General features: G+C 40.6%; 1 protein-coding gene across 2 annotated transcripts; it reads left to right on the top strand.

The window, feature by feature from the left end:
- The first annotated feature begins 3,518 nt into the window (after positions 1–3,518).
- On the top strand, positions 3,519–17,381 carry atxn7l3b (ataxin 7 like 3b). Of its 2 annotated transcripts, none has more exons than XM_067429909.1 (8): positions 3,519–3,816; positions 4,483–4,603; positions 4,849–4,981; positions 11,134–11,305; positions 11,461–11,558; positions 11,705–11,763; positions 12,072–12,117; positions 15,759–17,381. In XM_067429909.1, exons 2-8 carry the CDS (start codon positions 4,553–4,555, stop codon positions 15,761–15,763), a joined length of 564 nt encoding a protein of 187 aa, XP_067286010.1. In that variant the 5' UTR covers positions 3,519–3,816; positions 4,483–4,552; the 3' UTR covers positions 15,764–17,381. The 2 variants fall into 2 exon arrangements, with proteins under 2 accessions (XP_067286010.1, XP_067286011.1); XM_067429910.1 differs by having other exon boundaries at positions 3,527–3,816; positions 11,705–11,727.
- Positions 17,382–17,848: the final 467 nt, after the last annotated feature.

Genomic DNA, 17,848 nt, shown 5'->3' with positions numbered 1-17,848 from the left:
TTCCGGCTTTGAATGAAGTCGCCATGTTCTGGACGGATAGCGCGCGCTGTGTCGTTAGCCGCGCGTTCATGAGTCTCGAGTCTAGAACAATGCCCAGAAAAGATATCTTTTGAGTGGGTGACATCGAGCTCTTGGCGATATTGATCCTGAGACCCAAACAGTCTAAATGGTTGAGGAGCCAGGATCTGTGTGTTAGTAGTTCTGCTCGAGACTGGGCTATCACTAGCCAGTCGTCGAGGTAGTTGAGCACCCGCATCCCTTTCAGCCTGAGCGGGGCTAATGCCGCGTCCATACATTTCGTAAACGTGCGGGGCGCCAGGGATAAGCCGAATGGCAGGACCGTGTACTGATAAGCCTGCCCCTCGAAGGCGAATCTCAAGAATGGCCTGTGGTGGGGGGCTACCTGCACGTGAAAGTACGCATCTTTCAGATCTATCGTGAAAAACCAGTCCCCAGGGCGAATATGCGCGAGGATCTGTTTCACCGTTAGCATTTTGAACGAGCGAGTCATTAGAGCTTTGTTCAAATGCCTTAGATCTAGGATGGGCCTGAGCTCTCCGTCCTTCTTCGGAACGAGAAAGTATCGGCTGTAGAAGCCGGACTCGCTTTTGGAAGGGGGAACGGGCTCCACCGCTCCCTTCTCTACCAGTTTCGAAATCTCGGTGCGAAGCACGTGACTGACGCTGCTTCTCACCGAGGTCTCGACCACGGCGTGAAAGCGTGGGGGCCTGCGAACGAACTGTAGCGAGTAGCCCCTTTTTACTATGTTCATAACCCAATTTGATACCCCGGGCATGGCTTGCCAGGCCTGAGCCCGACACGATAGCGGCTGGAGCCGGCGCGGATAAGGGTCGCCTACTAGAGGGAACTCGGTAGCGCTGCCATTTTGTTCTTGAGACATAGAGGGGGTAGTGCTTATGTGTGGCGGCGTGCACTGTGGAGTGGGCGCCGGGACATTTATAGCATGGGTGGGAGGGGTGAATGAGTGTAGGAGTGCAGACTGATGTGTGGGCACATTTACTACAGAGAAAAAGCTCTTTTTGAGATTTATTTGGGTCGCCGTGATAACGGCGTTTGTGTGCAGGCGAGTGCGTTTGACAACGGGCTCGTTGGCTGCTAAACTGAGGTCGGCAGTCACCTGGGTGCAGGGAACTGGGAGACCGGGAGGGAGAGATGGGGGTCCGGCCGAGGCGAGACCTGACCATCTCCTTTTTATCCCTGTGGCTAGGACGGCTTCGGAGGCTCGGGGTTCAACACAAGCCTGGGTCGAGGTCCCCGGCGTTCAGGCCGACTGCTGCGGTTCGCGGAGCGGGAACGTTGGCGCGGTCCAGAAGAGGAGCGAGGCCGGGAAGGTGGCGCAGCCGGCTTAGCGGGTTGAGAAGGCGGGGGTCTACCTCGAGAGCGTCCCTGGCCTGAAGACGAGCTGGAGCGCTTAGGCAGGAAATGCCTCATAGCCTGCGAAGCCTTTTGCGCTTCGGTGAAACGCTCCGCGAAACCCACGACTGACGGGCCGAAGAGACCGGTAGTGGAGATGGGGGCGTCCAAGAAGGAGGCTTTATCCGCGTCCTTCATCTCGGTCAAATTCAGCCAAAGGTGCCTCTCTAAGACTGTCAGGTTAGCCATATTTTTCCCGATGGCTTGTGCAGTGGCTTTAGTGGCGCGAAGGGCCAAGTCCGTCGCGCTGCGAAGGTCCTTCAGAACCTCGGAGTCGGGGACAGACTCATCCAAGGAGCGGAGAAGTCTGGCCTGGAACACCTGAAGGACAGCCATGGTGTGAAGAGCCACGGAAGCCTGGCCAGCGGAGGCATATGCCCGGCCAGCGAGAGCAGAAGTGGTGCGGCAGGGCTTGGACGGGTGCTGAGCCCTGGACTGCCATCCTCTGGAGGAGGAGGGCGGGCAGAGGTGCGCGGCGACAGCCTCCTCGAGGGGGGGAAGAGACTCATAGCCTTTTTCCTTAGCGCCGTCGACGATGGAGAGCGCTGGGGAAAAGGCGGATCTAGCGCGAGCAGAGAAGGGCGACTTCCACGACTTCGTAAGCTCGTCGTGTACATCAGGGAAGAAAGGCGCGGGCTTCTGAGGAGAAGAGAGGCGGCGGCTTTCCAGGAACCACTCGTCCAATCTGCTGCGCGTCGGCTCATCGGGCTGGGACCACTCGAGCCCGAGGTCTTCCACGGCCCTGGAGAGCACGCGGATGAGTTCCGCGTCGACATTAGATTTGGCGCTCGTGACGGTCTGCGTCGAAGCGGGGGGCTCCGAGACAGAAGCTGACCACTCGCTACCAGAAGCGGCTGTGGAGAGGCTGTCCTCATCATCCTCTGGCGACGGGCCACCGAAGGAAACCGAACAGGCCGCTGCATGAGAGGGACGCTGTTCCTCCTGGGTGAAGGTGACCGGCGATGGCGAGGCACACGGGGAGTCATCCGGCGTGCAGTCGCCAGACCGTTCCGGCAGTCTCTGGTCGCGGCGTTTCTTGCGGCGCGGCCCAGCGGCAGGAGGAGGGACCTGGTCGAAGGTGGCGAGGCGAGCCCGAAGGGTCTGCAGCGCCATCTCATCGCACTCGGGGCAGCCGCCCTGAGAGAGTGCGAGCTGCGCGTGGTCCTGTCCAAGGCATGCCACACAGATGACGTGACGGTCGCCGCCAAGGAGATGAGCTCTGCAAGAGCCGCAGGAAATGCGAGGCATTTGAAACAACGCCCCGCGCTCTTTTAGGAGAGAGAGTAAAAAGGATACGATCGCCGGATGGCGTAGCTGGAACGGCAGAGAAGGTGGAGAGGGAGTCCGTCGTCCTCAGCTGCAGGTTCCGCTGGTGCCTTTTCGACGGCGGTTGCTTCTTCCGGAGGTCAGCGAAGGTATCGCTGAAGGAGATAAAATCTGACACCTATGGCGAAATTAGGGCTTTATATAGCCTCCTGTATGCAAATATAAGCACCTTTTTTCGGCGGGCTTCTGGAACGCCCCCCATTGGCTCGTTCCTCTCAGCCGCCTCACCATAGGTTCCTGCAGTTGCCGTGGCCCGGCCAATCAGAGCGCTCCTCGCGCTGAGCTATGGCCGTTCAGCGGCACTACGCTTTACATGGATACCTTTATTAAAGTTTTGCTTCATATTCTCGAGAAAAGGAGTTTTTCCCATACGTAATACGAGGAACCTCTCTCGAAAGGGAACATAGTGCATCAGTATTTGTAGTGTCAGTTTGATATTATAGTTTTTTATTTATAGCCTATTTTAAATTAGATATCATGTTTTAATTTTAATTCAACTTTATTAAATTTTGTTAAACTATATATTTTTAAAGATTCCTGAAAAAAGTATCACAGGTTATAATAAGTAGCTGTTTCCACCATTGATAATAAATCAGAATTAATGATTTCTGAAGGATCGTGTGACGTTTACATTTATATTCTAATATATAGCAGATGCGACAGGATTAGTTAGAATGAAATCCCTTTTTAATGAGAACTTCGTTTAATTTCCATTTCCTTTTCTCAGACCTGGCTAGACGATTCAGCGGTGAGGCATTTTAGTGTAAGATGAACAAGGATCGATTGGTCAGGTCTGGGCGAAGGGAAATGGAAGTCTGCAGACGGGGATAAGAGATTGAACGCTGAATGTGGAACTTTGTTTTGTCAGTGAGGAAAGACTTTTGGGGAAATGTCTATTTGGACCTTTTGTATGTGTTCCCTTTCGTGCGCAAACCTTTAATGGGACAAAGAACTAGTAGATTCGCATGCGATTTCATTATTGATTTGATCAGATGAGCAGCTTCAGTCAGTGCGGTGAAGATACCGACAACAGCAACAGCCTCCATTCCAGAGCTGGTGAGTGACAGAAATATTCATATAATGCAGAAAAACGATACAGATCACGCCACATTCTGTTGGGATTTTCGCAGTCAGGATAAAGTATAACGTCTTACGACTCAAATTCAGTAGAGGGCGGCCAATGGATTCTATCCAAGCCAATGGACGTAAATCTCTTACTCTGTATACGTCTTTATAGATTTTTTTTCATTAATCATATTTCATAACATAAATTGTCATTTATTATCTTATTCCATTAAGGCATTTAGTTATTTGTGCCCCAAGCTTCTGAACGTAACCTGTTATTTCAGTCAAGGCGAACGAAGGCAAGACTTCTCTTATCGTCATCGATTAACGAAATATGATATGATATGCCTGCATCCTTTGTTAATACGAAATGGCCTTAATCATTGCGATATGATATGCAAATGTGTATAGTATAGAGTAAAAACGGCATTTATTCAAGGTATTGAATGCCGTTTAACTCATTCTTCTATCTGTTTTTGTACAACGGTGTGTTTTTATATATTCGTTTGTTCATAATAGAATAACTCAACCAGAAATACACGGTGAGGACTTTTGTTTTGTATGCCTTTATAAATGCAGCAGGGATCATATTTTGCTGTCTCATTCCCTGCCTCTGTTTCAGTTTGTCTTCCTTTGTTTGGGTTGTTGTTGTTTCAGCCTCTCCTCAGCCCATGACTGCTGCACTACAGCATGTAGACAGCAGTGCTTTCTCCTGGAGCTTTTGCAAATGAAAATGGAGGACGTGTCTCTGTCCAGTATGGACAACAGTAAGATGGAGGTGAGCCTTTGTTTTTCACGTTTTATATTCTGCATTGGATCAGTGTTTAATATACAAACGTGGGTGTTTCACTTCTGTTTCTTGAAGCTTGTCTCTCATGATATACATTTTACACTAATTTTATTGGTTTTCCCTACTGTGTCCAGTGACAGTGAGTGCGGTGTGAATATGATGTTCACCCTTCTGAAGGTTACAATGTGATTTGAGCGCATTAACGCCTGCATGTGTTACGCTTTAACCCACAGGGCTTTGCTCAAGAGATCCTGTCTGACCTAGTGGAAGATGCCTGTTTGGGTCTTTGTTTTGAAGTTCACAGGGCTGTCAAACAGGGATACTTTTTCCTGGATGATACAGACCAGGAGAGTATGAAAGACTTTGGTGAGATTCTGACACATTCCTTAATTATGGCAATCGACTGTTTGGTGTCTCGAACACTTAGATGGAAATGGTGCTTTGTTTCACAAATTTGTATGCGATTATTCTAATTTTTAATATGTTAAAGGGATAGTTCACCCAAAAATGTAAATTGACATTTACTCACCCTCATGTCGGTCCAAACCTGCAAGTCTTTTGTTCATCTTCGGAATAAAGATCTTTTTCATGAAATCTGAGAGCTTTCTGTGCTTCCATTGACAGCTACGCAACTACCACATTGACATATCAAAAAGTTCATTAAGACTTCGTAAAGCTAATACATATGAATTTAGTTTTTTAATTAAAATTTTCTGAAGAGACTTGATCGCTTTACATGACGAACATATTGAATTTAGACTTTTATTCACATAAACATTCATTTCAACGAATATGAACAGAAGTTCAACCGAACCTGCTTGATGCGTGAGAGCAAACCTAATTGCTGTGTAACACATGAGAATGAACTTCATTTGTTCTCGCATGTTAAGCGAACATGCTTGAGCTACTTTTTACTATTACTAATGTGTGTTTTGATCAGTGGCATAGGCAGAAAATGAATGATGGGTGGGCCTTTAATCGTGTGGGTAGGCCACCAGAATAATGGAGATGCACTATCCAAATCCTTTTGAAGCAGTACAGCAAAAAGTTCATATGTTGGACCTTTTATTTTCTATCGACTTTTAATAGTCTATTCTACATGTTGATCCCTTCTTAAGCTCCTGTAATACGAGCTGTGTTTGTGATATTTGAAAGCGGCGCGCAGAATTTTTTTCAATTTCGCTAAAGTTAGGTGCTACTACAGTGTCGCAGAAACGAAATACTGCACTAAGCTCCGGTGATCGGCTGCAACTTGAAAAAATTGGGAAAAAAAACAAACAAAGTAGGAGATAACGCTAGATATATAGTCCTTATAACTATATCATGAAAAGAAATCACAATGTCTGAGTCCTGTATAACAACCTGCCATTGCCAAATGTGGCTTATGTACATTTAAGGAAACCACTTGCTCACAAATATTACATGCCAATGCCATGCCACGGCGGGCCAGACTAGAAACCTACCCGTAGAGCTTACCTTGCATAGCTGATGATGATAATATCATCATATTCTGTATTCATATTCTGTTGCACAGGCACAGGCCCACCCGTAGCTACGCGTGGTTTTGATCAATGCTTCTATGTGACAGCCTAAATTAAATCTGTTCATATAAAAAGATCGAGTTTCTTCATCAAAAATATCTTCATTTGCTTTCCAAAGATGAATAAAAGTCTTACATGTTTGGAAAGACATGAGGGTGAGTAAATGACAGCATTTTCAATTTTGGGTGAACTACGCCTTTAAACTGGCAACTTTGGATGAAAACATAGCTACTGTTATGTAGCCATGACTGAGTCATGTGGGGAAGTATTGGAGGAACTGTGCAGTCTTCTCATTAAAATGGTTGAAAATGTTCATTTTGATAATAATTTTAAAGCAGGAACATTTTATCCGCCACGTTAGTGAAATTTCAAAGGCAAATTCATAGCACAGCTCACACAAAAGCCACTTTCAAACCAGACAGCTTTTTGTTGGTCAACTGCATAAATTCGAGCGACCGTGGGGAAATCTTTCACTGTCATGTGAAATTCATGATTCTATTTGAAAACTAGATTTTGCCCATGAAAATTCGTAAACATTGATAAATCTGACCACATCTTTAGACATGATGGTTGCTGGAACTGCTGAGAGTGTCATAAGGAATAAAGGCATAGTTTGCCCATAACTTTTTTTTTTGTCTCACTTTCTCTCTTTTTTTATCTTTTTTTCTGAGAAACCATAAAATAGCTATCCTCATGCTTCCCTTTTTCATAAAATGAGTGAATTGGATCTGTATTGTCAGGGTGCTTTCAGAGTAGCTTTTTTGTTGCACACCCAGGTCCATTTGCCACACTGTTTTACAAACTTTAACTTGCATCTGTGGAACTTAACTCCACTTTTAAATTTTTAAAGATTTGGGATATGGTTCATGTGAACTTCAGTACAGTTTGCTTCTGATATCATTGCAAGCATACTAAAGTGTGGAATTTTAACCATTATTGAAGCGGGATTGACATTCAGCAACATCGTCGAGCAATCAAACCAAATACTACAGCAAAAAGCAAAATTCATGTTTTTGCACTTTAATCCCAAGACATTGGATAAATCCTGTTTAAAGTGCCTCTATTATGCTATGTTAAAGGGTCCTAATTTTGTTTTTGAGGTCTCCTACAACAGGTTTACATGCATCAAAGGCCAAAAAACATAATCTACATTGCCCATCACCACATTTTTAAAGGATTCTCAAACGACTCGTTGGATGAATCAGTCTCTCTAAATCCCTCGTTTCCGCAAGCCCAGTCTGTTGTGATTGGTCTACTGCTTACAACACTTTTCGGAAATGAAAAAAACTAATGCCATAACTGAGCTTCAGTTCTGGAGACTTCTTCAGTCCTCAGCGATTGTACACTGTTAAGATCGTACCAATGGCATTGATTTGACCATGTCAATGTGAGCGCGAATCCGATGATGAAACATTCGAGGTTCGGGTTGAAAAACTATTTCTTCCATCTTGATGACATTACTTGGGCATTTTTCAGTGACTGCTCAGTTCGAAGTATGTTATATGTTGCAACTAATACCTCACCATCAGCATTAACTAGTGTATGTCCATTAACTAGTGTATGTCCATGAACAAAGTCAAACCCATGTGTATATTTCTAATTTATTGCTGTGAACATGCAGGAACTGTATCAATAGCACATACGTTAGCTGAATACAATAACGTGAATCTTTGAAAAAACGAATCTTGCTAAAGCCTTTATCTATAAACAAAGTAGTATCATAGAGAGACAAGCTGCATTAATAGACACCGTTTTAGGCAATAGTGGTCCACAGCTGCTTAGCAGAAGTATTTCAGTAACACTAAAAACTTGAGTTAGCCGGAAACTTTTACAATATAAAACACAAAACTTGATATTTTGAACACCCTGTTGATAAGATATACATCAATAATTATTCATACTTACAGGTTGTGCTTCTGACCCAACTTTCAAGAGCAAATGTTTTGCGAATCACACAAATTTTAACTCCTAAGATTTAAGAAGCAGTCGTCAGTAAAATTACATTTGATGGGCATTATGCATATGTGTTACACGATAACGAGTAGCCATAACAGATTGGGATTCGTGCAACTTGTATAGGCGGTATTTTGGGAGACAATGGCTTTATTTATCATATATTTTTGACTTTACAAATTTGCAGAAGGTTTACATTCACAAACAGCTATATTACACACTGAATGAAAAAGGAATATTTGAAAATCCATAATAGGGGCACTTTAAGAAATATCAGCTTTTTTTTAATGTTTTAAAAAAATGTGCACGAATAAAACATTTAGTCAAAATAACTTCCCCCCCCCCCCCACACTGTGTTTACTGACGTGAGGAAGGGACAACCTGTCAATCACATGAGATCGACCAATAGCAATCCACAAATATCCAACGTTCCAATCAATTCCAGACAGACAAAATCAAATCATATTTGACTTGTTCAAGATGTCTTTTCACATTAATGTCTCACAATAAGGAAGAAAAGACTATCGCTACAATTTCATGCCGACTTTACACAGGTATGGCAGCCTTATAACAGCAGCTGCAGTGATGTGATGACTTTACCAATTTGTAAATACCAACTTGTATTTCAGGCGGGACATGTTCTGCCGTATTGCCTGTTGTACTTTTACTGTGTTCACGCCTTGTCTTATTTGCCATAAATAAAGCTCTATGCTTCCAAATCACTGTGTACTTTGATATCACACTGATCGGTCTGCACAGCGCCACCTCAAGTCGAACACACCATAGATCAGCAGTGGTCATGTGGCACAGCGGCCACATGGTACAATTCGTAGATCTCAGAAAATTATGTGATATACAAGCATGTTAAGGCTTTTTACAGAATTATGGTAATTACGACAAGGCATGAACATGGCTTTTCTATCATTCATTGTAATGTGAGTGAACCATCTTCATGTATGCATATATGTGTATATTATATATACACACACACACCTAAAGGATTATTAGGAACACCCGTTCAGTTTCTCATTAATGCAATTATCTAATCAACCAATCACATGGCAGTTGCTTCAATGCATTTAGGGGTGTGGTCCTGGTCAAGACAATCTCCTGAACTCCAAACTGAATGTCAGATTGGGAAAGAAAGGTTACTGGGATTTTCATGCACAACCATTTCTAGGGTTTACAAAGAATGGTGTGAAAAGGGAAAAACATCCAGTATGCGGCAGTCCTGTGGGCGTAAATGCCATGTTGATGCTAGAGGTCAGAGGAGAATGGGCCGACTGATTCAAGCTGATAGAAGAGCAACTTTGACTGAAATAACCACTCGTTACAACCGAGGTATGCAGCAAAGCATTTGTGGAGCCACAACACGCACAACCTTCAGGCGGATGGGCTACAACAGCAGAAGACCCCACCGGGTACCACTCATCTCCACTAAAAAATAGGAAAAAGAGGCTACAATTTACACAAGCTCACCAAAATTGGACAGTTGAAGACTGGGAAAATGTTGCCTGGTCTGATGAGTCTCGATTTCTGTTGAGATATTCAGATGGTAGAGTCACAATTTGGCGTAAACAGAATGAGAACATGGATCCATCATGCCTTGTAACCACTGTGCAGGCTGGGGGTGGTGGTGTAATGGTGTGGGGGATGACTTCTTGGCACACTTAAGGCCCCTTAGTGCCAATTGGGCATCGTTTAAATGCCACGGCCTACCTGAGCATTGTTTCTAACCATGTCCATTCCTTTATGACCACCATGTACCCATCCTTTGATGGCTACTTCCAGCAGGATAATGCACCATGTCACAAAGCTCGAATCATTTCAAATTGGTTTCTTGAACATGACAATGAGTTCACTGTACTAAAATGGCCCCCACAGTCACCAAATCTTAACCCAATAGAGCATCGTTGGGATGTGGTGGAACGGGAGCTTCGTGCCCTGGATGTGCATCCCACAAATCTCCATCAACTGCAAGATGCTATCCTATCAATATGGGCCAACATTTCTAAAGAATGCTTTCTGCACATTGTTGAATTAATGCCACGTAGAATTAAGGCAGTTCTGAGGGTGAAAGGGGGTCAAACATAGTATTAGTATGGTGTTCCTAATAATCCTTTAGTTGAGTATATGTGTATGTATATATGCTGTATTTGGAGGAACAGACCCAGATTTAAAGGGGTACTTCAGCGCTGGGAAGATGAATCTCTATTTAAACTGGGTCATCAATGTATGAAAAAATGTGAAATTATTTTTGAATTTGGTGCCTTCTAGACTGAGAAAAGACAGAAAATGTATTTTTGTCTCATGGGGATGAAAGACTACAATTCCCAGAATGCTTCGCTGCCCTGTGTGGCCATTACCAAAGCCACCTACTGGATTACTGTGACTGAGTTGGAGAAGACACTATAATTAAAAACTGAACGTGTTTGTTCAATATAATGAGTGAGTCACTGCATGAGTATCACAGCACTGAGCACTAACTGCAGGAGTCAGATAAATGAGCTGAGCTCTCGTGATGAGAGCTGAGGTAATCGCGACTACACTCGCGGCATACATTCACAATGCGAGTTTAGTCTGGCGCATTTCAGTTGATGCCTTTGCAAGCTTAACTTTCATAGAAATTAATTTGAGAAGTTAAAAGACTTGCATTGCTCACCATAGCTCTGTTTAAATGAGTGCCTGCAGCTGCGTGCTGAGCTCTGAGTGTGATCTCCCATCCCCCATGCGGGGGTTCAAAACATGCGGAAATGGCTCCCTCTGCTGCCTGTAGTCTTTAGCCTTTGGCCAAACATTCCTCCTATGATGGAAATATCGTCAATTTGCATCATAGGAGGAATTTTTCCAGAAATAAAATGCATAAATCTCTTGTCTCGGGGATATGAGGGGGGAAAGCACAATCATTTGAATATACTTCAGGGTTTCTACTGATACAAAGCCATATGCTAATCGCTGAAGTAACCATTTAAGCCATCTATATGTGAAATTCCACCTGAAACTAACTTTTCACTTCTCTTGTAGAAATCGTGGACCAGCCTGGAGTTGACATTTTCGGGCAAGTGTACAACCAGTGGAAAAACAAAGAGTGTGTGTGTCCCAACTGCAGCAGGAGCATCGCCGCCTCCCGCTTTGCTCCTCACCTGGAGAAATGCCTCGGCATGGGCCGCAACAGCAGTCGCATTGCCAACCGCAGGTATTATGACCTAAACATTACCTTCACCGCCCAGAAGAAAACTAGATGCCACCTGAACTCCAGGCAAATGTTCATAAAAGGTTGTGTTTGTCTGAATGTCTTGAGTCCATTTTTGATGATGCTGGTCATGTTGACTGCACGTTTGTGTGTTTTAGAATTGCAAGCGGCAACAATACGAACAAATCAGAGAGCGATCAAGAAGACAATGATGATGTCAACGACAATGACTGGTCTTATGGGGCAGAAAAGAAAGGTGAGACTGTTATAGATTACCCTTTCATCTGAATATTCTAGATTATTGCTAAACCACTCTGGATTAGTGACTGCATCTCTTTATGAATGCCTCAGAAATGTGTGATTTTGCATTTTAACGTTATTTTACAATATTTTGCTTTTCAGCCAAGAAGAGAAAGTCAGATAAGGTATTTTTACATTCTTTGAAACAACATATACTCTTGGTAAGTTTGTTTTACTGTTTCAGATGTGTGTTTTTCCTGCTCTTAGTATTTGTAGCCACAGAATCTGGTGCTATAGACCTAGCTGTAGAATTACTTTATTAAACAGTGTAGAATTATTTTCCACAATTCCTCTCAACAATAATGTTTTTGATACAAGCTGTACAGAAATTAGTTCTTTAATCACTGCTGGACTATAGCGTATTGTGCCTGCATTGTTTTTTTAAAGTTTTTTATTATGTCTTTTCATTGCTTTTTTTGAGTATCCTAGGTGCAGGTTAATAGTTGATGTCTCTTTTCTTTCTGTACAGAATCCAAATTCACCAAGGAGATCCAAATCCATGAAACATAAAAATGGTAAGTATGTTCCCTTCCATCCAAAACAGCAACCGTATATTAACATTATATGCCGTGTTAAGGCCCCGATATACTCATGCCAAAGGTTTTTATTTATTTATGTTTTTGCAGCTGTGTACTGTTAGCAAATATCCCAGTGCTGTCCATACTACTGAGATCAGCAATTAGATATGTTGATATGCATTACATGCTTTTTCCTCAATAGCAAAATAAACAAAACCGAAATGATAGCGGTGAGTAAATAACAGTTAAGAAAATATCTGATCACAGCGATGTGGATATGTTTATTTATATAGCACTTTACACAATAGATTGCTTGCAAACTGCTTTATTAGGGCTGTGTGATTTAATCGTAACTGATTTTCGATTTTAGCTTCCAATGATAATAAAACCAAGCTAATCGTCATGAAATGTGCCGCTTCCACATTCCGTCCCGCGCAACCTTCCTTTCCTTCACAGCGGTGTGCTTTCGTTCCTAAAATGAAAATAACCCCATGATTTACTAACCCTCAAGCCATCCTAGGTGTATATGACATTCTTCTTTCAGACCAATACAATCAGTTATTTTAAAAAATGTCCTGGCTAATCCAAGCTGTATAATAAAGCTTGTTTAACCTCTGGGGAGGTTAAACAAGGCCTTCTGAAGTGAAGCGTGTAAGAAACAATTTTAAACTTTGAAAGTAAAATATCAACCTTCCGGTGGAGTACCTTCCATATTCAATTTATGCAGACAGTGTAATGTCTCCCGCAGTTCAAAAAGCTTACACTATATCCAACGTCATGGCGCCAGTTACGCTTTTCTTTTCCGTATGCTTTTTTTTCGTAAGTCGGCCTGCCGGGAGCTAGATATTTTATTTTATGGATAATGTACGGTTAAGGATGGATATTTTTCTTACACAAACCCATCTCTTCGCTTCAGAAGGTCTTTATTCCCCCCCCCCCCCCCCACACACACACACACACACAGGTTTAATAACTTATTTTATTTTTTAAAATATACTTTAAATACAATAAAGCAATACACAAAAATGTATAAAGTAACAAATATTTAAAACAGATTAAAGTGCAAAATAATTATAAAGAACAATAGGTAACACTTTACAATATGGTCTCACTTAACAAAGAGCTCATTTTTAACAGAAGTTATTGTTCTTTGATAATGTTAGTTTAAAAAAAAAAGCAACTGTTAGTGTTAGCTCAGGTACATTAAATAATATGCAACTTTTAATTTTAATAATGTGTTATTAAATGCTGACATTTACATTTAACTAAGATTAATAAATGCTTTAGTAGTGTTTTTCATTGACAGTTTGTTAATGAATGAACTAATGTTGAATAATTGAGCCTTATTGTAAAGTGTGTAGATAGATAAACTTTGCAGATGTTGTTTATGCTCAAACCGCAACATTACACACTAGTTTAGTTTAGTTTAGTTTAGTTTAGTTTAGTTTAGTTTAGTTTAGTTTAGTTTAGTTTATAACACAAATGTTGCGCCAGAGTTAGCTAAGATCTGTGGTCCCTGGGCAAGATGATGTTAAAGACAATTACAGCATTCAATTACAATCCAAGAAAAATAATAAACAAATAATATCATATAATATCAGAAATATTGAATCACATCGAAGTTAATAATATATAAAAATAATAATGATCACACAACTGATTTTTTTTAAACCATAATTTAAGTTAAAAATACTAAATGATGTATACTGAATATGAACAGGCAATGAATTCCATCTTTCTGTTGCTCTATATGAGAACGCCGTTTGTCCAAATGCAATTTTCTTAAGTTTAACTGAACAATCGTCTCTAGCGGATGCCCTGGTTTCCCTGAAGTTATCTTCACAGAAAGTAATACATTGTTTAAGAGGTGGTGGAGCAAGATCATGAATGAACTTATACATCAAACACATATCTACAAAGAATAAAAAACTGTCAAATCAAATGTCAATAATTTATCATTTCTGACGATAATGCAGTGATGATAACTTGATTTTTTTAATCTGAAACTTTCACAGTTTGCTTATAGAGAGTATATAATGGCTAAAGTTAGAAAAGTGAAATTGTGTTTTACCACCCCTTTAATATAACTATTTGTATTCTTCTGAAAGAAGAATGGCATGCACACCTATGATGGCTTGAGGGTGATAAAATATTGGGTTATTTTCAATTTTAGGAATGAGATTTAGGAAGTGAATGTGAACACTGAGAAAGAGCATGTGTGCAACAGTATATTGGGTCCATGCTTATCTTAAAGTGACAGCAGCCTAATAAATCTTCTGCAGTCATTATTGTTAATCAAACAACAAAAGACAAAGATAAAATCGCTCACTGCTCTTGAATGAATAAACTGTGAATAAAATATATAAAAAAAGAAACTTGAATGAGTAAACTTTAAAGGTGGGGTAAGTGATATCTGATAACCGTTAATGATATTTCAAATCACCAAAACAAACACGCCCCTACCCCCAAAAAGGGTCTCGGCCCTATTTTGATAGCTCCGCCCCACACATACGTAACCCAGACAACGACTATGGCAGAATCTGTGTGTAACTAATCCAGGTTGAATGAAAAATTAAAAAGTCACCCCTTCCATCACAAAAACACAAACCATTCTCATGAACAATTCGATAGAACACGAGCCGACAGTCCAACTAACAAATATATTACAGTTATGACAAGATTAGAGTTATAGCGATCACAAAAACACAAAGTCAATAACTTAGTATACAAGCTCGATAGTCCAGCTAACAACATATTACAATTATGACCGGATGGGTTATATAGATGAAAAGAGGAAACAAACATATATTAGGAGTATAGTATCTTACCTGTTGGACACATTTTGTGAGCTGACACTTGAAACACTGAGGAGATTTAGATGCTCATACGGTGTGGAAATGAACGGGTCTTTATCATCGCTGAAGTGAGCGACAATACAATCGCAAATTGACAAACAAGCAAATGTGACACAAGAGCATATTCAAGCAAAAGCCAGCATATATTTGTTCTTTCTTGGTTAATGTCCGTCCTGTGTGACTCGTGTTTTGAATAATGAGGTTCACTGAGCCTCTCTTCTCACCATAGACACGCCCCTTACCTGCTGATTGGCCACAAGTTTGTTATTCCACTCGGCCCGAGTCCTTTTTCTAAAACGTTTTTGAAATAACACTTACCCCACCTTTAATAAGGATTAGTCTATATTGTGAAAAGTAGTATTATTTTACATTTGATTACTTTTATTCAATTTCTGTTGTTGGCTATTATTTATCTGAATACCACTGTTAGATCATCTTCCTGAAAAACATAAAGCACTATTTATTGAACTTGTATATTTGTCTTGTTAAATTTTTTTGATATTTTTGTTTTGTTTCTTTGTTCTTATTGTATTGCTGACCATTTACTTGTCTTCGTAACTGTTTTGAGGACTTTTTACTTGCATTAATTAACCTAGTATTAGTTTGTGCTGAAGTATTAATAATTGTGAAATTTCAAGACATTTAAAATAAACCCTTATTATGGAAAAAGACCACCAATAATTAAGTAATCGTGATTTCGTGGCAGCCCTATCCTTTACAGTATTAAACATAAAAAAGTGTCACTTTCAATTAGAATTACAACTTTCCAGTGTGTTTCGACAGACTGAACAGAAGAAATGATGTGGAGAAGATTTCCACGTCAAAGAAGGCGGAGCCCCAGAGCCACACCTACCATTACGCAATCACCACGGACCAATGGTAGTTCGAAGTGGTTTACTAGCTGGAGCAAAACTTTCCGGAAAGTTCACTTTGCCAAGCTGTTTCGACTCCCAACACGAACTTTGTTTTGACCTGATTTTGTTTAAAAATACATGACACACACATATGCAAGTTCTTCACATGCAAACTCTCTTCATTTTTCCTTGAAGTATATCGGGGCCTTTAGGGGCCATTCACACAGAACATCTTTTGCGTTTTTTTATTAAGTTTAATTATTTTTAACGTAAGCGCCACATTTTTAGAATGTCGTGTCACAAACGCAACAATCAACACATCCGCTTAGCAAATTTACATTGAAACCAATGGAAATGCAGCGAAGTGGAATGCAAAAACAGATTCTGTGTTAACGGCCCCTTAAGGTGCATTTAACATGTTCAAGGTCCAATTTCAAAGCTTTACATGCTAGTTAAAAAAACATTGTAAGCGATGTTGTATGCTAACAGTCTTTAAGTAATTGAAAGTTATTGTCAAAAAGACAAGACGTTATAATTAATTGACTGGTGAATAATTTTCTTAAAGCTTTGCTGGGTCCTAAACGGCGTGTGGAGAATCAGGACAGTTTGTGTGTTTTGCTAAGAGACAAGACATTCTCTCAGTAACACTGTGGGTAGCAGATGTCCCTCACTACCTACAGTGCTCACGGTTTACCTTATCACAGGATTGTGTGAGCTGAATTATGCTGATCAGGGGAGGAGATGTGGGCTAATTCTTCTGTCATTCAGTTTACAGTTTTTTAATTTTACATCTTCAGAAATTTTTTGCACAATCTCATATCCTGTTCATGCAGCTTTGATGGCTGGTCTCTCAAAAATGCCACATCTAGGATAGAGGAACTTGCACGATGCACTCAGGGAGGAAGTTAGAATTCAGATCATCATATCGGCAGCCAGAAACAGCCGAGTCGTAGACGATGAGCCAGTTGAGCTCTCCCATAATATAAGGTGCAGGATTCTCTCTAAATCATTCTCATATGTAATTTCTCATTCTAGGAGGATTTTGCATCCGTTAATAATGAAATTGTTAATGATTAATCGCAAATCAAGATCATCAATCAGTGTGAACTGTTCCCCATCAGGTAATTACTACACAATTGTTTAATATAATATTTTATTTGAGAATCATGATCCAGTAGAGTAGTTTCTTTTCTCTGTAGTTCAATAGCCAAAATGTGGTACAGTTGTACTGTTATGTCACTAGTTCTATAGCATATTATCAAACTACATTTTTTTTTCTCTTCTCAATAGTAAGTTATTGGTTACAAAGAGAGTTTGGCATAGCCCCCAAAAGGAATTAAGGCTTGAGAATATCTGTATCATTGTAATTTGTTTTTCTTTTCTTTTTTCATGTATTAGATGTTTACAGTGTAAAGTGTCCTGTGCAGTCTCACTTTTTTGTAACTGTGTATATATATTTGACTAGGTGAAAGATGCTGCTATCCTGACCGTGAGCCATATGCTTATGGGCATGTCATCCATGTAATAAATAAAAAAAGATCAGAACTCTGAACGTGCTTCATGTGTGTGCTACACATTTATTTCAGAAATGTGGGTGTTGTAAATGCACCCATTTCGGACCACAATTTTTTACATGAAATGGGATTAAAAATGTAAAATCATTTTTCAAAAGCAAAAACAAAAGTGTTGCGTTTTTATCATTTTGATCAGTTTATTTTTGAAAGAAAGAAAATAATAATTGTAACATTTTAAGTACACACTGACCTAATAGAACACATTGTTTATTTAACCACTTTTGGCAGTTCAATATTTTTTGTCTTTATATTGTCTTGATTTAAAATTAAATAGATCAATCCCAATTGGTGATACTTAAATAGGCTATATTTAATATTTATATTTAACAAATATTGCAGCTTTCATATCTTGTTAGTTCGTCTTGGAACTATTTCTCTATTGTGGAAACTTTACTTTCATTATGTTTTTGGCCCACGTAATCACCTGATAGCTCTGCAAAAAAAA

The sequence above is a fragment of the Pseudorasbora parva genome, chromosome 21 (assembly GCF_024679245.1).
Source record: "Pseudorasbora parva isolate DD20220531a chromosome 21, ASM2467924v1, whole genome shotgun sequence".
NCBI classification, from domain to species: Eukaryota; Metazoa; Chordata; class Actinopteri; order Cypriniformes; family Gobionidae; genus Pseudorasbora; species Pseudorasbora parva.
Note: the sequence above shows the minus strand (reverse complement) of the source record. Positions and strands in the feature narration are given on the sequence as shown.